The sequence below is a fragment of the Nelumbo nucifera genome, chromosome 5 (genome assembly GCF_055504915.1).
Source record: "Nelumbo nucifera cultivar China Antique chromosome 5, China Antique-T2T, whole genome shotgun sequence".
In the NCBI taxonomy this organism is placed as follows: Eukaryota; Viridiplantae; Streptophyta; class Magnoliopsida; order Proteales; family Nelumbonaceae; genus Nelumbo; species Nelumbo nucifera.
In genome coordinates, this window is record NC_142653.1 from 83,854,706 (window position 1) to 83,879,539 (window position 24,834).

The following is a 24,834-nucleotide window of genomic DNA, read 5'->3' on the forward strand; positions in this document are numbered from 1 at the left end:
TTGCAATGTCATACTCGGGATTGAGACCAGCAAGAAATTCAAAAACCTTGTTCTTCTCTAAGAGTTTCTGGTAGGCAGTAGCACCCTTAGTGGTTTCCCAAACCACTGTCTCTAGATGGTCAATCTCCTACCATAGTGTTTTAAGGGTCGAAAAATAAACAGCAATAGGTTTATCTCCCTGTCTAGTAGAGATAACCTGGTTCCTTAACTGATATGCCCTAGCAACACTTTCATTCTATGAGAAGGTTTCTGCAACTCCATCCCAAATTTCCTTAGCTATATTTTCCCATAAAAAAATTTTACTTATATGGGGCAACATAAAATTGCACAACCAAGTCATTACCATATAGTTTTCCTGTACCCACCAGGAATTGTTAGTCTCGGGTTTTACTTCCTCACCAGTGATATACCCCAACTTCTCAGGAGCACCAATGGCCATCTTTGCAGATTGTGACCATTGTAAAAAATTTGCACCATCCAACTTAACTATAGTGATGGTTCCATCCCCGAAAAGGTCTCTGGTACTTTCTCCCACTGGTTTCATTTCACTTCCCAGTTGGTTCTCAACTCTGTGACCCTCCATAATCCCCAAAAAAGAGGTAAAAGATCACTTTAAGATGAAAGAGTATGAAATAAAACCCTTCAGGCACCACAAACACCCCTCTAGTACCCTAGATTATCCTTCCACAAAAGATTCCCATTCTGCAGGATGGGAGAAGAGAGAGAAGAAGCAGTCGCTCCCTCTAGAGGCTCCAAAACAGATGGGACTTGAACTGCCCCCTTTAGAAAACTCCAAGGAACCCTAAAAAATTAGGGCGCCACTTCCTAGATCAAAATTGAAGAGTCCTACAAAAGCAGGACTCTCCCCCTTTCTCCAATTCTTCCTGAATTTGATGGGAAACCCTAAACCAGCTACAGGGCAAAACAGATCCACCAAAAAATCCAAAAACTGGGCTTAACTGAGGTCTTCGATCACCCTCTCATATTACCATGCAGTCGGTCGATCTAGGGCTGCATGATAAAGCAGCTCAAGAAACCTTCGGCCTGCTCTGATACTAAGTAGAATTTGCTGATAATAATTTTAGATGAATGCCTTGTGAAGAAAAGTAGAAGAAGCTGAAAGGTTTCAGCAGTAGAGAAGAAGAAGAAGAAGAGAGAAGAAAAGAGAGTGGGGTGTTGCCAGATTTGAATAGGTCTGGCCGCCAGCCCCTCTTGATTTGTATACTTAAAATAAAAGAATGGAAGATTACATGAATACCCTTAGTAGGGCGGCTACTCTAAGTAGCTGAACAGTCAACTTAAAATAACATAAACTAATGGGCCTAAAGCCCAATTACTTCCTAACTTAACAACTTAAAAATAAAAATAAAAGACGGGGGCCCAATAACTTAAATTCGGCCTAACTCAACAGGTTTGTTTCCTCCCTGGTACGAAATCTCATTGTATAGGGTTTTCTTTTGTGTCTGTTCTTTTTGAATGAATTACATTACCTTTTCTTCCAAAAAAAAAAACATGACTGAGATTCTTCCCATTTAAAGGGTCTTAGGTTGATCTTTTCTTATGAATTTCAATTAAGGCGGAGGGAGATACACATGGTTATTAGCTGGATGAGGTAGCTCTTTTATGGCCTTTGCCACCTTCATCATCCCATTAGAGACACTAGATCCTTTGCATGCAGTGTTAACATCTCATTTGTATGGACCCTAATGCTGTGGTTGGCTTGATAGAAAATAAGATCACAAAATTCCTTAAGAATTTTCCATCAACTATCTGTTTCTCTCTTATTTTCTATCAAACTAAGCACAGCTAAGGGTGGTTGAATATATAACTACGGATCAGATAAGAAAGTTGTGACTATATTAGAGGTCTTCTCTTTGTGGGAATGGCCTCGTGTGGGATTTGGGTTTCAGAAGACCTTTGAGGGATCATGAAACAAATGACTAGTTCCTTTTTTGAACTTACTTCAGGATGTCAAATTATCCCAATCAGGGAATGATTAGAGAATATGGGTTCCTACTACAAAGGGCAACTTTACCTGTTCTTCCCTTTTTTAAGGTCTTCTTTCCCCTTACCAAGAACCAACCTTTTTCCTGCAAGAGAGATGTGGTATAGCCCAATTCCACCTAAAGTCAGAGTTTTTTGCTAGGAGGCTGTCAACCAAATCATAAATACCTATGGAAGTCTCCAAAGAAAGGGTTCTCTCTCCTCATGTGTTTATCCTATGTTTGAATAGTGGGAAAAAACACCAATCACATTCTTTTACATTGATCCTATGCCTATAGACTGGCAGCTATTCTTCAGGCTGTTTGAAAATACTTGGGTGGCACTGGATGAAGTGAGAGATTTGTTTGAATCAAATTTGATTGGTGGTTGCACCGGGAGACACAAGATTTTGTGGCAATATGTACGTGGGGCAGCGCTATGGGGCCTTTGGCATGAAATAAATGCAAGGATTTTTGAAGAAAGGTTCAGGAGTGTAAAGGATGTTTTTGAACTCACAAAGATTAGGGCTCCTCATTGGGATGTGATTTGTGAGGATTTTAGAGGTGCCTTCCTTAATGATTTGGATTTGCTAAGGAGGTGGCAGCTTGTTGCTGGCTATCTAATTCAAAGGCAACAAGGGGGGGTGGTCCCCTCCTTCAGAAAGGGTGGTGAAACTGAACTTTGATAGATGCTATCTTGGAAATCCAGGGGCTTCAGGTGCAGGTGGAGCTGTTAGGGATCATGGTGGCAACTAAATTCTTAATTATCAGGTCTTGATGGCATGGAAATTCCTTGAGGGCTGAACTTTTGGCTTTGATTCAAGGACTAAAACTTTTGGTTGAAACAGGAAGTGAGGAAGGTAGAAGTGGAAGGTGGCTGTCAAACAAAGGCAACAAGGGGGGGTGGTCCCCTCCTTCAGAAAGGGTGGTGAAACTGAACTTTGATAGATGCTATCTTGGAAATCCAGGGGCTTCAGGTGCAGGTGGAGCTGTTAGGGATCATGGTGGCAACTAAATTCTTAATTATCAGGTCTTGATGGCATGGAAATTCCTCGAGGGCTGAACTTTTGGCTTTGATTCAAGGACTAAAACTTTTGGTTGAAACAGGAAGTGAGGAAGGTAGAAGTGGAAGGTGGCTGTCAAACAATTATCAGTTGGATGAAGACAAATGATCAGACCCCATGGGAATTTAGGTCACTGGTACAGCTGGCTCTTTCACTGGTACAGCTGCTCTTTGGCAAGAGCAGGGGTTGGAAGGGATTGTCTAGAATGGGGCTGTAAAAGATGGGTTTTTGTTTCTTTTTGTGTAGCTCGTATTGTTATCTGAAACGTACAATCTGGCCTACTGCTCACCTTTCTGAGCAGTACGGTGGTTTTTTAATGAAATTTGTTCTGTTAATTATCAAAAAAAATAATGAGTTTGTTAAAAATAATTGTTGTCTTGTTCTCAATAAAGCACAATGGGAAGAAAGTATTTGTGTAGCCAACCCCAACTAGTTTCAATTAAAGATGGGTTGAGTTGAGTGAAGTTTGGTTGTTCTATTCTTGGGAAACCTATTTTGAATTTTTTTCTTGGTCTTGCCTCTTCGTGGCATGACAGTTGTACCTTCTCTTTTCCCTTGATATTACTAAAATCTTCTTTACTAATGATAAAAATTATACTATCCTTTTAGGACTAGAATCACCATAGTAGTTTTTTAGGATTAAAATGATATCTTAATCCTATAGAAAGTGTTTTAGTTCTCTTAGTACCAGCACCATCCTGAAAGTGTTGTAATTGTCTTAATATCAAGACCTTTGTAATAATTTCTGTAAAACTCTTATCAATCAGATCACAAAAGAGAAGCATGGAAATTTGGCAGAACTAAAATCCAAACCAATTTGCATTTGGGAGTACTGTAATACATTGCACTAGTTTCTACACTTATTCTTACTGACCACAATCATCTCTAATTTTGGTGATTGTGATTGACAGCTAAATCAAAAGAAGGCCCAAGTTTCAGTATGAGGTTACGTACTGCACTAGGTTCAGCCAAAGGCATCCTTTATCTACATACCGAAGCAAACCCTCCTATATTCCATCGAGATATCAAAGCCAGCAACATACTTCTGGACTCTAAGTTTACTGCAAAAGTAGCTGATTTTGGGCTCTCACGACTTGCACCAATTCCAGATGATGAAGGGATAGTACCAGGTCATGTATCCACCATCGTGAAGGGCACCCCGGTAATGTTGTCTCTCTTTTTTCATTGTTGAATAAGCATATGAACATAATAATCAAGAATTTTATTTTTATAAAATCTTTTCTAATAGAATGCCCCTTAAAGATCGTTTAGCTTTGCATTAATTTTCAGTTACTCTCATGAATTGCACCAGTTCCAGGGTTTATTTTTGTTGTACTAGGGGTTAAGTTGTTTGATGGTCCAATAGAAGTTTTATGTGTATTTTTTGAGTTTTACTAGGATTTAGAGAATCTTATATATAGTACTATATCCCCTAATGACTTGCTCAGGGAGTGGCAGATTGTAGCTGGCTGTTGAATAAGAAGACAAAAAGATTGGTAGGAAAGTCCCTCCTGTGGAAGGGGTAATGAAATTGAACTTTAATGGATGCTGTCTTGGAAATCCAGGGGCCTCAGGTATAGGTGGAGCTGTCAGAGGTCATAATGGCAACTTAATTGTCAGCTATTCAGGTTCAGTGGGCTATGAAACCCTTTGAGTGCAAAATTGTTGGCTTTGATTCAAGGACTTAAACTCTTAGTAAGGCAGGGAGTAATGAATGTGGAAGTGGAAGGTGACTGTCAAACAGTTATTAGTTGATTGAGGATTAATGATCAGATTCCATGGGAATTTAGGTCACTGGTATAGTTGGCCTCTCACTAGGTACTTCCTTGAAGGCCTGAAAACCCCATTCATTTGGGTGCCTAGGAGTGCTAACATGCTGGCTGATTCTTTGGCAAGAGAAGGGGTTGGAGGGGACTGTCTAGAATGGGGTTGCCCTGGGCCGGGCTGTAATATGTAAAAGTTGTTTTACTTTTTCTTTTTTATGTTGATTGTATGGTAATCTAGATTGCACAATTTGGCCTACTGAAAATCATAATTGCATCATAAATCATAGAGAAAGTTGAATCAAATTGAATTGTGAATCATATCATAAATCATAAGATTGTTTCTATTTTTTTACAAACTTGTCAAAAATTAAATATAGGTATGCTAAAATACTAAATATAAAAGAGTTATTTTAAGTCATACCTACCATATATGTACCTAAAACAATAGAACTTACCATACAATAGAAATCTAAGATGATATAATCAAGTTTGACTTGAAAGTCAAATAATCCACATATAATAGCTCTTTATCCAACACATGATAGAAAATAAACTCAACATATAGTCCTAAGTAATGTAAATAAATCAATTTCTAGTAAGGTCTTTAAAACAAGTCACCCTTGACAAAACTAAATATAAACAAAACAAATTGACAAAGTAGAGAACTAATTATTAATTGAATTGATTTGCATCACAATGAATTGCATGAATTGTATAAATCGTAAGATTTATGAATCAAATCATAGGATTCAAACAAAAATTGTTGGATTTTTGCAGAAAAAGATTCAGACATAAGATTCAAATCAAAACCCATGGCGTGAATTGTATCGTAAATCATAAGATTTTAACAACATTGCCACTGCCAACCTTTTTGGGGCAGTATGGCATTTTTTTCTAATGAAATATATCTTTTAATTATCAAAAAACGGAAAAGAAAGAAAAGGAAAGGAAAGGGAAGGGAAAAGAATGGAATGGAAGTTTGGGCCCCCAGACCCCCCCACCCCACATCTTCCTAATGCATCCCTTTTTTCTTGTGCTGTGGGTCTGCTCTGCTCCAGCTTGCTCACCTCCACTTCAACAGGACCCCCTTTCAAGTTAGTGTTATGCATCTCTATTCCTCTTAATCCAAGACACATTTTATAGAAAAGAAACAAGAAGAACAAGATAGCATCCCCCTTCCTCTTCCTCCTAAGGAGGCTTACACTTCTTGCATTCTGAACTATGCCTCACCTAATGCCTCCGTGTTTTAAAACATTGTCCCCAATAATAATCACATGAAGATGTCTTTTCATCTTGCCGCATTTTACATTTTATTAAACTTGTTTACAATGCTTTCTGCTTTGCCAAGGTCCAATATTAATTATTTATCCTTTAGTTGAAAGATCCATGCACATTTTATTAGACAAATGTGAACTTTCCAACATTTGGCTGACTATTAACTATTTGACTTTTTGAGTTGACTTCAAGGAGACCAATTAGTTGGAAAAGAGGAAATGAAAGGAGACACTGGGTCTGCTAAGAAATTTAAACACAGTAGCTTTGATGTCAGTGTTTGGAATGGAATCAAAGCAGCTGCTTTTTCCCTTTCTTTAGTGGTTCACTCTTACATGTCATTTTACATGCAGGGCTACCTGGATCCAGAATACTTCTTAACCCATAAATTGACAGATAAGAGTGATGTCTACAGCCTTGGAGTTGTATTTCTTGAACTATTGACAGGGATGCCACCAATATCGCATGGTAAAAACATTGTTCGTGAGGTACTTATCTTTAACAGTAATCTTCAAGCCCCTGCTTCCTTCTTAGACATTGTTCTTCTCAAAGAACCATTCAACCTAAAAGCTTAAGCTGTTAGGTGAGGTCCTTGAATAGGTTGATATTCTCTAACACGCCCCCTCACACGAAAGCCCATTGGCTTGAAGTGTGAACAAGCACAGACCCACCCATACCTTGTGCTGAAACTTAATTAATTATAATGGGGGTAATGAGGATCAAACACTAGACCACTTGGTCAAAGTGACTCTGATACCATCTCAAAGAACCATTCAACCTAAAAGCTTAAGCTGTTAGGTGAGGTCCTTGAATAGGTTGATATTCTCTAACAGTTCTTTTTAGGATTACAATTGAATTGATACATCATCACATCATAATTTATTGAGTCTTTACCGTAGGATAACCTTAAATTTGTATGGATATGAATCATTTGGTGTTTGACTTGAAATTTATCTTGCTTCACCATGACAATAAAATGGCTGTCCTCTCATGAATTGGTGCAAACTGATAAATCAGTTGCTAGCTAGTCTGTGTAAAACAGAAAAGAAGAATATGATAATTATTTTAATTATTAGTTATAACTGTTAAATTTTATTCAAATAATGAAAGAATTGTTTATGAAAAATGAGTAGCTAATTGGTTGTGTAGGCTTATTAGAAACTTCTGATTGAATTGTAAGTTTCACCCACTTCCTATTAGGTAGTAGCACAGATGGTTTGTTTAGTCTGATCTACAGCTGACCAATGTATAGACCTAAGTAAATTTTTTTCTCTCCTCTATTCAATCAGAACAGTGATTCACTGTTCTCAATTTGTAAACCAAAATACACAATTTTGTATCCTTAAATTTGAAGGGAGCAGCTATAGCACAGCTAAGAGTTTATTTCAACCTTGAGTCAGCTCTAATCTGCTGTGATGAAAAACAGCAAGATAAAGGAGATTTGCAGTATAAAATCATGTGAAATATGCTCCTAACAAGGGTAGAGAGAGAGAGAGAGAGAGAGGAGATCACCCCAAATAGATAAATAAAGAAAGAAAAACCATACTTTGATTTCCAGCTCTTGGATCTCCTAACACATTTAATAATCCCAGCCACCCACTTTCAGAATTTAGTGCCCTTAACAACTCAAGTAAATAACAAAAAGGTCCTTATGACTGACAAGTCTTTAACTTTAGGCTTCTTATTGATGTAGGACTAGTATGATTCAGTGGTAAGTCTAGGTGGGTAACAATGGGTTAAGGACTTGGGGATAATTTTAGGACTAAAGGATTGATAGGAGTTACAAAGGTTACAGGCCAAATTGTTGATAACTTCGGATTCTCTCTAATACAGTGGAAAAATAATCTGAAGAAACTAAGTGTGAAGATGACATTTTTAATAAATTCTAGAAATGTATAAGATGATGGATTGTAAAGGATGATTTAATTTGAAGGTATTTTGAGCAGGTTTTCCACAAATGGACGAAAAACATGTTTTTGTGAAAGAAATCGCTATAGTTGTGGAAACTAGGACTTTGTATGAAGATTTGGGACGAAATTTGGAAGGATAGAAGATAATAGGGAATTATAGGTTGATATAGTATTAGGGCATTCAGAGATGGTTTAACACGAAAAGATGAAGATTTTACCTGGATTTCAGTCTTCTAAGGCCATAGAATGAATTCCTTCAGGCTCAGTTTGGAAAGAGTACAAATACAAATAAGCACGGTACAAATACATAAAAAATAATACCGAATATAAGATTTTGCACTCCATATATTTGTATTTGTACTCCTTCCAAACTGAGCCTCGATAACAAATTTGAGGGTCATTGATGGTTGTAGTTGCTACTTATAGAATTATAGAGAAAACAGAGAACCTGGAATCACTTAAAAAAGGCATAGAGTCACTCTAGGGTTCATGGAAATTACTCACTATAAGCACAAAATGCAGGAATTTCATTCACATGTCATTCACCATTTTCTTTTGATAAATGAGTAAGATTTTATTCAAGAAAGATCAATATGATAAGACAACACAGGCTACCCAGGAGAGGCACGAGCTGGTACCTCTCTTAAACAACAACATTGTATTACATCAGACTAGAAAACGAAAATTTACAGAGCTGCCCAAAATAAATGTCATTCGTATGGGCTCCTTGAGGCCCCTTGCTTAGCTAACCCATCCACTATGTCATTCACCATATTTTCAGACAATACATATGCAAATCAACTCTTTAGGGGCAGTCAAACTCCTTAAATTAATAAAACTTGACCTATGACTGAAATTTGAAACACAAATAAACAATATTGCAAATAACAAAGTCCTGGCCCAAACTGAAGGGCACAATTTCTGTATTTTTCATTCACATAAAAATAGTTGTTGTTTTTCTTTATTCTCTGATTACAGGTGAATGCAGCATATCGTTCTGATATGACACACTCTATCTTAGACAATCGTATGGGCTCTTATCCCTCTGAATGTGTGGAAAAGTTTGTTGTTTTAGCTCTCAGATGTTGCCAGGACAAGCCAGAAATGAGGCCTTCAATGTCAGAAGTGGTGAGGGAGCTAGAAAACATACTTGATATGTTGTCAGAGTCCGACACCTTGCTGTCCAAGCCTACCGATACATATTCCAGTATTTCAGCACCACGCTCTACGGAGACGTATTCTGGTACTTCAGCACCATCTTCTTCATTGACCTCTGCCACAAGGGACTCAGACATGTCTTTCAATATTTCCAGCAGTAATCTTGTTAGTGGTATTATCCCCACCATCAGACCTCGTTGACATATAGGTGTAATTTCTCTTGTAAATATATTTTTATTAATAAACTCATGTTGGCCAAGTCTCTGTCATCGTTTTTAAACATTACAATGTGGTTGAAGAGATAATATATACATATTTAGAATTTGTATTCTGTTTGTAGGATTATTCATTGAAAGTTGTACTTTTTTGGTTAAATGAAAGGAATGTTTTATTTTTCATGTGAAATGGGGGCTCTTTCTTTCTAACATATAAAACTAGGTATTAATTCTGTATCCATGGTAGTACAAAGTTTTCTCATGATAGTAGTACTAAAAGAAGAAGGCAGAGGAGGACATGGAAATTAAGCTCAGTTGGGTGAAAAGATATGCTAACTCGTTTGCTGACGAATTAGCCAAGCAAGGGGTGGTTAGGGAATCTATGTTCTGGGCTCAGTTGTAACTTTATTTTTTCTTTATGGGGGCTCTAGCCTCAGTACGGGGAGTTAAGAAAGTTTACCTCCCTGTCTTTGTACCTTTTTTCTTTTTTGTTTGATTAATGAAATTGTTTTACTGATCAAAACAAAAAACAGAAAAAGAAGGCAGAGGAGGAGAAAATCATGAATGCAGGGTTTTCTCATGGAGAGATTCCCATTTTGAGTGTTGTTTCCATAAGCAATAACTCTATTTGTAACATCGTGGGTGTTGGGATGATGAACATCAAAATGTTTGATGAGGTGATTGACACTTTAGATGGTATGGCATATTTCTTAAAGATGTATAGGAATTTGATGTCATTTAGCTGGTTAAACTCCAAGTGTTGAAGGGTGATCTTCAAAGTGTCTCATAAACAAGCTAATGTGGATATTGTTAGGGTGATCTTGCTTTTACACAACCATTGGATTGAGTTGAGATCCAATATTGGGTGTAGACAACTTGGGAAGGAGGGATGTTCCTTATATAACAATGAGTGTGGTTTTTTCTATATAAAAGGTGTGGTTCCTTTGTATAAGAATGATAGAGGAGAGAGGACAAAGTAGGGGTGCAACTCGGGTGGGTTGGGTTGGGTTGAAGGTCAACCCAGGCCCAATCCTAAAGGTGCAAGCCTTGGGCTTGGACCTGGCTCAACTCGATGTCAAGCCCAACCTAAGCTTAACCCAACACAACTCAGGATGGGCTTGGGCTTGGGTGGGTTGGTTGGGTTTGAAAGAATTTATGTATATATTTTTATATAGCCATCTTTTATTGGCCTTGATGGTCCAATTTAAGCATAAAATTAATTGAAAATATGTATAAATTTTCATTTACAAATGTACAAATACATATTTTATACATGTACCTAGAAAAGACACTTTTATATAAATATAGTACATATATGCATGGATGATGATGATATATGCATGTATTTGTTTGGACGGGCTCAGGTTGGGTTGATTCAGTTCACCCGAGGCCTCCAACCCAAGCCCAACCCAAGTTTGGGTCAAACCCGAGTTTTTGGCTCAGGCCCAGCCTGCAGCCCAAAAAATCAGGCCCAACCTATGCAAGAACTCAGGTTGGGTCAAGTCAGGCTCAGGTTGGGCCCGCCCCAGCTCCACCCAGGGAAAAGGCTATTCTAAGAAAGGGAGTGGTTTCTCTTTGTTAGGTGTTAAAAAGGAAATGGAGTGTAGAGGGATTGAGCCAAATAGGCCTTGCTTTAGTTCAGCTGGTTATTATTTTATTTACTGTAATGGGCTGTCTTTATGGGCCCTTAACACATTAGTTCCTATATTTATTGAGTCAGCTGCCTAACCAGGGGCACCCATGTGATTTTTCCTTTAAATTAATCCAGCACATGTATAAAGAGACTAAGGGAGTTAGAGAGGGGCATTTTTCTCTTCTCTTCTCTTCCTCTTTTCTTCCAACTTCTTCTTTCTCTTGAGCAGCTCTTTCTCTCTTCTTCCTTCTTATTTTTTCTTGTTATACAAGTAAGAAATTCTTGGACTGGTTTTCTTCTTGGCATCGGAGCAGGTTCCCACTTCCTGCTTTTCTTCTCTTAGGCCCATACGGCCATACACAGTGTGTATGGAGAAGTAAGCTGTTGAGTGATTGAAGATTGATGTTGCCCAGTCAAGGGGGATTTCTAGAGAAGATTTATCACTTAGGTTGAGGTCGAAGGCAAGTTCTTGGAGACTTTTCCCAAAAACCCTAGCTGACTGGAGAAATTGGACTAAAGGGGTTTAGAGACACTCTGAAGCTAGCATTTGGGGCTTAAAAGGGAGTTTACTGACCCATTTGGAGATCGACTCTAGCTGGAGAAGTCTCTAGAGTCCCTGGTAGGAGTGGCCACAAGTTCTCTCTCTCGCTCATTTTCTCTCATTATATCGGGTGCTGTGAAACCCTAGTTTTCTGCTACAGAAAATCTCAAGTTAGTATTTTTTTATTAATAGTATCTTATTTTGATATTCGTTTGCCTCCGGTTGATCAATGGAGCATACTGGAGGTGAGACAAAATACCCTACAGACTTTGGATGCCCCACAAGGCTTATATCCTTGTGGGGCAGAGACTACTGTGAAGCTAGATGGGACAAACTATTTGGCATGGTCTCAATCAATAAAAATTCATGTTTGTAGTAGAGGAAAATGGGGGTATGTCATTGGGAGTAAGACAAAACCCAAGGATGATGATCCTATTCCTACCTATGAGAAGTGGGTGCAGGATAGTTACATTGTTGTAGGATGGTTGGTGAACTCTATGCAACCTCATATCAGTCAACACTACTTTGGTTAGAGACTGCTAAGGAGGTATGGGGTATTGTTAAGGAGATCTACTCATAGAAGTTAAATGTTGCTAGGGCCTACAAATTGAAGAATGGTGTGCATAATTTGAGATAGGGGGAGAATCCATTAGTTGTGTATTTCTCAATATTGAAGTCTATGTGGCAGGAAATTGATTTGATGGAGACAGTTCAATGGGGATGCACAAAATATGTTGAAACTCATAGGAAATTGGTATAGAGGAATCAGGTTTTTGAGCTCTGAACCAAGCTCAATCTCGAGTATGATATAGTTAGACAAAATGTATTAGCTAAGGATGAGGTGACCCTTTCTTAGGCTTATATTATGGTCATAGTGAGGAGAGAAAGAGGCAGGTTCAAATTGTGGAGACCTCAGTGGAACACTTTGCTAATGTTGGGACGAAGTAGAAGGGTGGTACTAAGAGAAAGGAGGTTATGTGTGAATACTACAAGAAGTCAAAGCACACAAAAGATACCTATTGGAAGTTACATCCAGAGCTCCTACCCCCTAGATTCAAGAATAATAGTAACAATGACAAAAAGAGCAAGAATGGGAAAGGAGTCTAGGCTAATGTAGCAACCTCCTCTGATGGTGAGAAAGGGCAATGTGATGAGAGAAGTAGGGGAACAGCTTGCAGCCGCTAGGGCTGAATATGAGAAATATGGCTGCATCATCAGTCATCTAGAGCCTACTTCAACTTCTGCTCCACCCAATAACAATTCCACCTCTACCTATGCTCACTTAGGTATTCGTGCTACTATGGATCATGCCTCTACTGTAAGTAATTGTAGGATCCCCTAGATAATAGATTCTGGTGCTTCTAACCATATAACTAGTGCTTCCGCTTTATTCACTACTTACCAACTCTTATCTGGTCATGACAAAATATTGCTAATGGTTCTCTTGCCCCCATCTCAGGCAAAGGGGACATCAAAACCTTAGACTCCCTTACTTTGACTTTTGTGTTTCATGTACCTAAACTTAATACCAACTTATTTTCAATTAGTAATTTGGCTAAATCTCTGAACTACAGCGCAACCATCTTTCCTTCTTATTGTGTTTTTCAAGACATGAAATCTTAGAAGGTGATTGGGAGTGGCCATGAGGCAAATGGGATGTATCTGTTAGACATGTCTGAACAGAGTTTAGTACTATCTCAAAAATCAACTTTTGGATCTATAGGTTAAGAGTCCGTTAGTCATGTCATGTTATGTCATAATCGTTTAGGTCATCTGTCTTTCTCTTCTTTAAAGCTTTTGTTTCCTATAGTGTTTGAAGGAGTCAGTCTATTGAGTCTACATTGTGAGTCTTGTGAGTTTTCAAAACATTGTAGAAACTCTTATCCAACAAGTAATAAAAGATCCATTTTTCCTTTTAACATTGTTCACTCTAATGTGTGGGGGCCTTACCATTTACTTTGCATGGGAGGCTATAAATATTTTATTTTGTTCATTGATGACTTCTCTCACTACACTTGGTTGTATCTTATGCATTCACGTGATAAAGTGCCTAAACTTGTTCAACAATTTCATGAATTTGTGCTTACCCAGTTTGACACTAAGATCAAAATATTATGATCAAACAATGCTAAGGAATATTTTGAGAAGGATCTTGCCTCTTATTTTGAGAAGTTTGGAGTTATTCACCAAGGCTCGTATGTCTGCACTCTGGAACAAAATGGGGTAATGGTGAGAAAGAATCGACACATTGTGGAAGTTGTTAGAAGCATCCTTTTTGCTTTCCATGTCCCTATAAGGTTTTGGGGTGATGCAGTGATGGCAGCTACATATCTTATTAACTATATGCCTTCCCGAGTTTTGGGGTTCAAGTCTTCGTTCAGTGTTCTCTTTCTAGACCTTGAAGTTTTCTCCAATCCTTTACGAGTCTTTGGTTGCACTTGCTATGTTCATGTTCCTAGTTCCTAAAAAGATAAATTTGAACCCAAGTCCAGGAAGTGCATTTTTTCTAGGGTATGCCTCCACACAGAAGGGTTATTGTTGCTTTGATCCTAGTAGTGGTACCCATTTTGTTTCTATGGATGTCACTTTTGTAGAGTCAACCCCTTTTTATAGCCATTCTTTTGAGAGGGAGCCCTCCAGTGAGTTGTTTGCTTCTCCCCCACCTTTACCAACTCTTATCGACTCCTGTACTAGTCTTCCTTTAGCTCCTTTGGCTTTTGTAGTTGAATCTTTTGGCTCCTCCATTCTTGCACCTTCTCCTCTTCCTCTTAGTCCTATGTTCACTACACCTCTTGTTCTTCAGAGGTGGTACCAACGGCAAAGACTAAGGCATGGACAACTTGTTTCCCCATCTCTCTAGGTGAGCCTCTAGAACTTCCTATCACTGAAGAGAGGGCAGGTCCTATAGAACTACAACTAGTACCCTCATTCCCATACCTTGACCTACCTATTGTTGTAAGAAAAGGTAAAAGGAAATGTACTACTCATTGCATTTCCAAACATCTTTCTTAAAGTTTGTTGTCCCTTTCCTACTATTCCTTCTTAGCCTCCATTTTAGCCCAACTTGTCCCTAAGAATGTATCAAAAGTCTTATCCAAGCCAAAATGGAGGGATGCTATGAGAACTGAAATAGAAGCACTTAGTAAGAACAATACTTGAGATATTGTAGACTTACCTTCTAGGAAGGAGCCTGTTGGTTGTAAATGGGTCTACACCATAAAGTACCATGCTAATGGACAGATTGAGAGGTATAAAGCCCACCTTGTTGCCAAGGGGTATACTCAAGTCTATGGGATTGATTATATGGAGACATTTTCTCCAGTGGCAAAAATGACATCTGTGAGAGTTCTCTTGCCTTTGGTAGTAAATTATGATCGGCCTCTTCACTAGTTTAATGTCAAAAATGTTTTCTTGAATGGTGACTTGATAGAAGAGGTGTATATGTCCCTTCCCCCTGGAATGTATGGTAAGGAAATACAAGGTAAGGTGTGTAAAATGGAGAAATCTCTTTATGAACTTAAGTAGTCTCCTCATGCTCGGTTTAATAGATTCAGGACTGCACTTATTCAATGTGGTTATGCACAGACATAGTTAGGTCACATTCTATTTGTGAAGAGAACTTCTCATGTTACCTTCCTCATTGTGTATGTGGATGACATTGTTGTCACAAGTAGTGGTGCACAAGAAATTCATGATCTCAAATACTTCCTTAACTTTGAATTTGAGATTAGATATTTGGGGGAGTTGAGGTACTTCTTGGGCATTGAGGTTGTTAGGTCTAAAGAGGGACTTTTCATCTCCTAGAGAGTATGTGTTGGACCTTCTCACTGAGACTAGGAAACTTGGTGCCAAGCTTTCTTCCACTCCTATTGATGTGAAACATAAGTTCTCGGTTGATGATGGGGAGTTCTTGATTGATAGGGGAGTGTTTCAAAGATTATTGGAAAAGCTTCTATACCTTTGTATGACACAACCAGACAATTCTTATGTTGTGAATGTGATTAGCCAGTTTACGCATGCTCCTAGAGACACATATGGTTGTTGCAGAAAGGGTGTTGTGTTATCTTAAGGGTAGTCCTGGGAAAGGTGTACTCTTTTCTAAGCATGAACATATAAAGTTAGAAGTGTATACAGATGCCAATTGGGCAAGGCTTATTCTAGCCATGTTCTCAGGCCTTATTGGGGAAGGGGAGTGTCTTAGGGATGAGATCCTTGCAGCCCTGGAAGGTGCCCAAAGAGCAAGGTAGTTGAACATCAGAAGACTGGTTATTGAAGGTAACTTGGAGGTGGTGGTGAGATGACTAAAGGAAGACAACTTTGGTATATGGTATTACAACAAATGAGGTGAAATACAGTTGGGTAAAGAGAACTACTACTAACTCACTTGCCGATGGGATAGCCAAGCAAGGAGTGAATATGGGTTCTCTTTTTGGGGTTCATTTCTAATTTTTGTATCCTTTGTTTTGTACTGGTGGGGGAGTTAAGAAGGCTTACCTCCCCCTATCTTGTAATTAAAGCTTCACGGCCTTAATAAAAATTGTTGTTATTGATAAAAAAAAAAAGATGATAAAAGATCTACATCGGGTTACTGTGCCATGGTGGCTAGAAATATTGTCTCTTGGAGGAGTAAGAAGCAATCCGTTGTTGCCCGATCTTCAGTTGAGGCAGAGTATAGGGCTATGGCTCATGAGGTGTTGGAGTTGTTGTGGTTCATATCTCTTAGAAGAGATGGGAATTGATTATAGTAATCGATCAAGACTACAATCGGTCTTGAATTCGAAAGAAAAAGGAGAGATTTCAGAAGAAAAGAAGAATAAGAGAGGGAGAAAAGAAGAAGCACACGAAAGGGTTTAGAAAAGAGAGAGAGGGTTGATCAATAGATCTGCTGACCCACTCTTAATATTTATATATGTTGACTAATTGTAAAAGGGCTGAATTGCCCTTATTGCTTACATGGCAAATAAACTAATAATAAAGCTGAAATAACGAACTGAAATAACTAGCAATAACAACAAACAAAACATATGCTATGCTGCCATACGAACACAGTAGGGTCCACATCAGTGTTCTCTACACTCCCCCTCAAGTTGGGAATAGATATTTGTCATTCCCAACTTGCATAGGTCTGCCTCTAATTTCTTCCTTGGAACAGCCTTGGTGAGAAGATCTGCGAGTTACATGCTAGAGGTGATATACGGGAGACACACTTCTTGAGACGAAACCCTTTCTCTAACAAAATATCGGTCGACTTCGATATGCTTAGTTCTGTCATGTCGTATCGGATTATGAGCTATATTAATAGCAGACTGATTATCACAATACAACATTAAGGGTTTTTCATCAGCAATACCCAACTCCTCAAATAATGACTTCAGCCATAGGACTTCAGCCACACCATTAGCCATAGATCTATATTCAGTTTCAGCACTAGAACGAGAAACAACACTTTGTTTCTTACTCCTCCAGGAGACAAGGTTACCTCCTACAAAGGCACAATATCCAGAGGTAGACCTTCTATCATCAACACTCCTAGCCCAATCAGCATCTATATAGACATCTATCTTCATGTGATCATTATTCTTGAATAATATACCCCTACCTGGACATCTCTTCAAGTATGCTAATATTCTCTCAACTACAAGGAGGTGAGTAGTTCTAGGAGAGTGCATATATTGACTGACAACGCTAATTGTATAACTGATGCCTGGTCGTGTGAGACAAAGATAGAGGAGTTTTCCAACCAACCGTTGGAACATAGCTTTGCCTTCAAGAGGCTCTCCACCCTCTGCACTGATCTTGTGGTTCTGTTCAATAGGTGTATCTATAGGCTTAACACCCAACTTTCTAGTTTCTTCTAATAGATCTAGAACATATTTCCTTTGAGAAATAAAAATCCCATGTTTAGATCTAACAACCTCAATACCCAATAAGTATCGTAGCTCTCCCAGATCTTTCACCTCAAATTCTTGATGAAGGAGTTGTTTAAGAGATTCAATCTCACTATTATCATTCCCTGTCACTACAATATCATCCACATATACAGCAAGCAAAGTCAAGGAAGAGTTCAGTCTTTTAATGAACAATGTATGGTCTGACTGGGCCTGTACATAGCCGAATTCTTCAAGGGCTTGTCTGAATCTATCAAACCAAGCTCTGGGGGACTGCTTTAGTCCATACAAGGCTTTATTCAACCAGCAAACCTTCTTACCTGTCTCTGCATCATAAAATCCAGGAGATTACTGCATGTAGACTTCTTCCCGTAAGTTTCCATTGAGGAAGGCATTTTTAGCATCCATCTAGAACAAGGGCCAAGAATAACTGGTTGCAAGGGATAGCAGAACTCGAATAGTGGTCATCTTTGCTACTGGAGCAAAAGTCTCCAAGTAGTCTATACCATAAGTTTGAATAAATCACTTTGCAACTAACCAGGCCTTATACCTTTCAATGGAACCATCAGCATTATGTTTCACAATAAATATCTATCTACATCCAACCAATTTCTTTCCTTTAGGCTGGTCAACTAACTCCCAAGTATTATTCCTCAGAAGGGCATCCATTTCAACCTTCATTGCATCTTTACAATCAGGAACTGACAAGGCTTCCTGCACTGTTCTGGGAATAGGAATATCAGCAATGGATGTGAGAAAGGACCTGTAAGAGGGGGACAGACGATCATAGGGCAGAAACTGGGAAATGCAGTGAGCTATGGATGTGGTGCAATGCCGTTTGTCTTTACGGACTGCAATAGGGAGTTCAAGGTCATCCGAAGGAGGTAAAGTAGCAACAATGGAAGGTATCTCAGGGGGACCTAGATCTGATAAAGGGACTGTGGTACCTGGATCTGGATCTGGATCCGCAGAAGGAACTGGGTCTGGCCTGGACTACTGATGACCGGAATCAACCTGCCTCCACCACCTGTGATAGACTCTCAAATCCTGACACCTCTGACAAACCTCCCCATTACATCCCCCATCGCTCAATGGAACAGGTAAAGGAACTTCTGATGAGTTAACCCCACTCTCACTACTCTCCCCCTGAGGAGAAACCCTAGGGTAATAGGGTACCTCCTCAAAGAAAGTAACATCCATCGAGACAAATCTCCTCCCAGAAGTAGGTTCATAGCAGCAATAACCCTTTTGAGATTGTGCATAACCGAGAAAAATGCATTTGGAAGCCTTAGGATCAAATTTGGAACGATGAGGTCCAAGAATCTGAACAAAGCAAGTGCAACCAAAGGTTTTAAGGGGAACAATAAACAATTTTGTATCGGAGTATAGAAGGGTAAAGGGAGGCTTCATGTCAAGAACCCGTGAAGGAACTCGATTAATGAGATACACTGTTGTAAGAATAGCATCGCCCCAGAAACGGATAGGCACATTGGGTTAAACATAATGCTTCTAGCCACCTCCAATATGTGCCTATTCTTCTTCTCAGCAATCCCATTCTATTGTGGTGTATAAGGACAAATACTCTGGTGAATAATCCCATGATCAAGCAGATAAGAGGCTAGTGGCTTGATAAAGTATTCTTTCGCATTATCAGATCTGAAGATTTTGATTTTGACCCTAAACTGGGTTAAAATCATCTAATGAAAGATCTGGGTCAGAGCAGAAACCTCATCTCGAGAACGCATAAGGTAAATCCAAGAAAAACGGGTATAGTCATCAACAAACAACAAGAAATATCTGTATCCCCCCATAGAAGGGATGTGATACGGGCCCCAAACACCGGTGTGCACAACATCAAAAGAATTACTACTTTTATTACTCAAGGAATAAGATGTTCTACAATGCTTTGCAAGCTCACAACTCTCACATCTCAAATTTGACTTCTGAACAGACTCAAACAAATTTGGAAATAAACTCTTCAAAGACCGAAAGGATAAATGACCTAACCAATTATGCCAAAACATAACTGACTAACAGACTGAGAAACAAAAGACTTCATATCTTCACGATCTTCCCAATGAGAACACTCTCCAAGCAGATAGATCCCATTCATCTAACAACCAGTCCCAATCACCTTCCTTGTCTCCAAGTCCTGAAAAATACATCGGTCAGGGAAAAAAATTACTAAACAATTCTGATGTTTTGTAATACTACTGACTGAAAGCAAGTTAGTATCAAGCTTAGGAACATGCAGAACTGAAGATAAGAAAATGGTATTAGACAACTTGATGTCTCCCTTGCCAGAAATGGGAACAAGGGAACCATCAGCAATGGACACTTTATCTCTACCAGAAGATAAGTGATGGGTAGTGAACAGTGATGGCAAGCTAGTCATATGGTTAGATGCACCTAAGTCTATTACCCAACAATGTTCAGTGTTACCTAGAGCTGAAGCATGGTAAGTTGAGGCCCGAGTACCTGAATGAGCAAAGGCTGATGTGGAAGGAGCTGATGATGGCTGAGATGATTGAACTGAATTCCCAACTTCTTTTCCAATTGAATTAGGGCAGCCCGAACAGCAGCTAAGGTGTCTAGAGGCATGCCTTTTGTGCCTGATGAGGATGCAGAATCGGTATTAACAGCCATATGGGCATTACCCCTTTTGTTCCTTAGTTTTGATGGAACTAGATGAGGGTGTAGCTTCCAACATGGATGGCATACGGTTTTGATGGAATTGAAGGGAGATTTAAACCCTAAAACCCTGGATGGCATACGGTTTATGAGATAGGTAGCAGTAAGTACGGCATCACCCCAAAATCTTGTGGGAATATGTGAGGCAAATAAAAGGCTCCTTGCAACTTCAACAATATGTCTATTTTTCCTCTTAGCAACTCCATTTTGTTCAGGGGTTCTAATACAGAAGCTTTGGTGAATAACCCCCATGTCAGAGAGATACAAGGATAAATTCTTCTCAAAATATTCTTTTGCATTGTCAGATCTGAAAACCTTAATTCTGGTATCAAATTGAGTTAAAACAAACTCATGAAATTGCCTCACAAGTCTCGGGACTTCATCTCGGGATTTCATTAAGTATATCCAAGTGAATCTAGGAAAGTCATCAATAAACAGGATAAAGTATCTGTAACCCCCCATAGAGAATAAGTGGTAAGGTCCCCACACATCAGAGTGTAATATGAAAAAGAAAAGAAGATCTTTTATTGCTCACAGGGTAATTTTTTCTACAATGCTTTGACAACTGACATGACTCACAATTGAGACTGGACACACTGACTCCCTTAAACAGTTTGGGATGCAAATGACTTAAAGCAGAAAAAGGTAAATGACCCAACCGACAATGACTCAACATAATTTGACTGACAGACTCTGAAGAAGTAGAACGAAAAGCAACATTCTTGGGATGATCAAAGCATTGGCCAGGGGTGTCGAGCAAGTATATTCCATTCGCTTCATGGCCACTCCCAATCACCTTCCGAGACTTCAGGTCCTGAAACACACAGTGTAAAGGGAAAAAGGTTGCACAACAATTCAATGACTTGGTCAAGCTACTTACAGATAACAAGTTGGTATTTAACTTAGGTACATGAAGAGTGGAAGATAAGAGTAAAGAGTCTGTAGGCTTGACAGTTCCCTTGCCAGAAATAGGGGCAAGAGAACCATCAGCTAAGGTGATTTTGTCACGACCAGGAAGCAAATCATATGACACAAACAAAGTGGAAAGGTTGGTCATGTGATCAGAAGCACCTGAGTCAATGATCCAAGGGGTCTTGGGATTACCTGAGGTGGATGCATGGTTAGCTGGCTGATCATCTTTCCAAACTTCTCATATTCGGCTTTCATGGCTGCCAATTGTGCATTGGCAGACTCAACCTCTGTATCTGTACTTGTGGCTGCATGTGCACTTCCTGTCTTTCTACTATCATTCTTCTTCTGGAATCGGATAGGGATAAGACTGGGATGCAATTTCCAGCACTTGTCCTTGGTATGTTTCGGCTTCTTGCAATATTCACACACCACCTCCTTTCCTGTGCCACTGGGAGCTCTTGTAACCCCTTTGGGTTTAATTCCCATATTTGCAAAATGATCATTGGTACTGACTCCTTGAACCTGCACTTGCTTCCTACTTTCTTCACTGCTGACCAAAGCATATGCTTGAGACAATGAAACATCTTCCTTGGACAAGATGTTTTGCTTTGTAATGTCATATTCAGAATTCAGCCCTGTCAAGAACTCAAAGACCATATTCCTTTCAACTAATTTCCTGTATGTTTCAGCATCCTTGAGGGTATCCCATGGCACAGCCTCTATCAAATCAATCTCTTGCCATAGAGATTTCAGGGTTGAGAAGTATGTTGCAAGTGACTTCTCCCCCTGCCTTAGATTATTCACATCACTTCTCAGTTTGTAGGCTCTGGCAACATTCAACTTCTGGGAGTAAGTTTCTGCAACACTATCTCAGATTTCTTTAGCCGAGTTCATCCACAGACAATGTTGGTTAATCTATGGCTGCATTGAGTTCACAAGCCGCCCAATCACTGTGTAATTCTCCTGCACCCATTTCTCATAAGAGGGATCCTCCTTTGGGGGAGCTTTCTTGCTCCCAGAGATAAACCCCCACTTTCCTCTACTACAAATATGATTTTTTACGGATTGTGACCAGGCCAAATAATTGGTTCCATCCTGTTTAACTGTAGTTACAGCCAACAAGGAATTAGTTGTAGTTCTCGAATTATGTCCATATTCAGCAGTGCTCTTGTTCTCAATTTCTGATAAGTCCATTATGTAACAGCTTCAATTAGGGTTTCGGCAAGCCTTCCAAAAGTGACCTGATTTCAAAGAACTCAGATTGGGTTGAAACAATAGCAAACACAGCCACACACAAACTCAGTTCAGATCTGACAGCCGTGAGAACCAAGTTCAGTGGCAACACTTTCAAGGAGAAGAAAACCTAATTCAGCCTTCAAAGAACAATCAGCAGGCCTCCAAACAATATGTATCCTTGGTTTCCAACAATAATTTCCCAAGGAGAACAAAAAGTACAGTCCACAGTACCTAAGAGGACTTTTTACAAACACTATGTATGCAACAGTCAACACTTCACTGTTAACCCAGCAGAAATCACTTCAAGAACACTCTGTCTAGGTCCAAGAAGTAGATGAACTAAAGTAGAGGCTTGTACCACTTAGTTTAGATCAGTTTTCAGCAGTTTTGGAAGTCCAATAACAGTCGAACCACACTTCCAGAATAACCCAGAAATTTCTGAGTTGAATCAGTCCAGCAACAATGGGCCAAATGGAGGTGTGCTTTGAATGCTTTAACAGTTCTCCCAAATAACAAAAATAACTCAGCAAAGAACTAAGAAAACAACTTACAGTATCTCTGGTTTGAACTTCAAACCAGGCCGAACACTTTGCTCTCTGAGCTAGCTTCGAAATCCCCTTTTTCTGATTTCAAATCAGGCTGGAAAACTTGCTCTCTAATTCTTCTTGGTCACCGAACCCTTCTCCAAGTGTATAGAAACTTGGGCACCCTCCAATGACCTCCAAGAACCAAGCGAATGACTGTAAACATTCAGCCCTAGAACCTCCTCATGCAGTTGACTGAACTAGAACCACATGAGGGACACGCCAAGCAATGACCCACTCTGATACCAAGTTGAAAGCAGTTCATTTGATGTATGGAACTGTTTGAGATTAGATTCAAAACAGAAACTAAACAAACAAGAGAGGAAGAGAAGAGAGAGAGTTGGCGGCAATGAGTGTTAGAGAGTGAGAGTTTCGAACTTAACCTCACTCTAACACTCTAAACATTTTATTAAGGTGTTAATCTTTGATAAATTACAGAGAGACCCTTGAGTGGGTAGAAAAATACAAAAAAAACAGAACATTATAGAGTATGGGCCCAGAATAAGGCCCGTAACAAAGAGAAACATAACATAACATGAAATGACAGTCTATGGGCCAATCGGCCCATCTCCTCTACAGAGCCCATTCTAAGTAGTTGGATCCATCAAACTTCATAGTTGTAATTTGAAAGGCATTCTCAAACATGTTACCAGAATTGCTAGTCCCAAAAACACCTTCCCCCTGATTCTTGAACTCCATTCTTGGTCAAGAATTAACAATAAAAAAACTTTTGAAGCTACTGTAATAGAAAACAGCACCTAAACAACTGATAACAACCGGCCTAGGTCTTCCAAAGAATAAGGAAAAACAGAATTCTGTATAAAACCAGTTCAAAATTTGATCTGAAACCAACAATAGTTCTGAATTTAGGGTTTTCTTTCAAAACCCTAGAAAGAAAAAAAGGTTTTCCAGCTGCACCTCTCAGAATAGACCAAGATGATTCTTTCAAGGTTATTCTCAAGCAAAAAAAACTTACTTTATGAAAGAAAATCTTTGGTCGCCACCTTCTGTCTGATGCAGAACCCTAATCTTGGGGATCCGAAGCCTTTTCTAATTCTTTCTGACTACTGGAACTCTCCCAGCCTTCTACAATCTTCTTAGTAGTAGCCGCATACTACTAGTAGCCTCCAAGAATCAGTCGATCCTCCTTCTTTGTTGAAAAACTTCTAAACCTAGGAAATCCTCATGTAGTCAATCTAATTAGACTAACATAAGACCTGCTTCTCTGCAACCAGTTTTAGGTTTTGAACAAAAATTCTGACCGCCACCTTCAATCTTGATAAAGAAACTGATCTTGGACTCTTTATCTTCTTCTGATTCTTCCTGATTATCAAGAACACAAACCACTCTTTGGACAGCTGTTGTAGTCTCTGATAACCTCCAAAAATCAGCCGAAAAGGGATCCTCTTAATCTTCCAGCCCTAGGCAACTCTCATGTGGTTGGTTGGATCAGACTCACATAAGAAGCCCTAATCCTTGCTCTGATACCAAGTAGTCGATCTAGACTACAATCAGTCTTGAATTCGAAAGAAAAATGAGAGATTTCAGAAGAAAAGAATAAGAGAGGGAGAAAAGAAGCACACAAAGGGATTTAGAAAAGAGAGAGAGAGGGTTGATCAATAGATCTGCCGACCCACTCTTAATATTTATATATGTTGACTAATTGTAAAAGGGTTGAATTGCCCTTATTGCTTACATGGCAAATAAACTAATAATAAAGCTGAAATAACAAACTGAAATAACTACCAATAACAACAAACAAAACATATGCTATGCTGCCATACGAACACAGTGGAGTCCACATCAGTGTTCTCTACAATTATGATAGGCCATTGATGTTGTATTGTGATAATCAGCCTGTCATTAACATTGCTCATAATGATTCAGCCTGATAGAACCAAACACATTGAGGTAGATAAACACTTCATATGAGAGAGAGTGGCCTTAGGAGAAGTGTGCCTCCCTTTCATCTCTTTAGAGGA

At 39.2% G+C, this 24,834-nt stretch overlaps 1 protein-coding gene across 6 annotated transcripts in view; it reads left to right on the forward strand.

Annotated features, from left to right (window-relative positions):
• The window catches only part of LOC104612984 (putative LRR receptor-like serine/threonine-protein kinase At1g06840), a 135,048-nt gene extending 125,491 nt beyond the window's left edge, over positions 1-9,557 (forward strand). For 5 of the 6 annotated variants that reach the window (XM_088887264.1, XM_088887263.1, XM_088887262.1 and 2 more), the window contains 3 exons: positions 3,958-4,208; positions 6,438-6,572; positions 8,973-9,557. In XM_088887264.1, the coding sequence (XP_088743390.1) occupies positions 3,958-4,208; positions 6,438-6,572; positions 8,973-9,353 (767 nt within the window). In that variant the 3' untranslated portion in view covers positions 9,354-9,557. The remainder of the gene's footprint in view (positions 1-3,957; positions 4,209-6,437; positions 6,573-8,972) is intronic. The other variant, XM_088887265.1, reaches the window with a different exon arrangement.
• Positions 9,558-24,834: the final 15,277 nt, after the last annotated feature.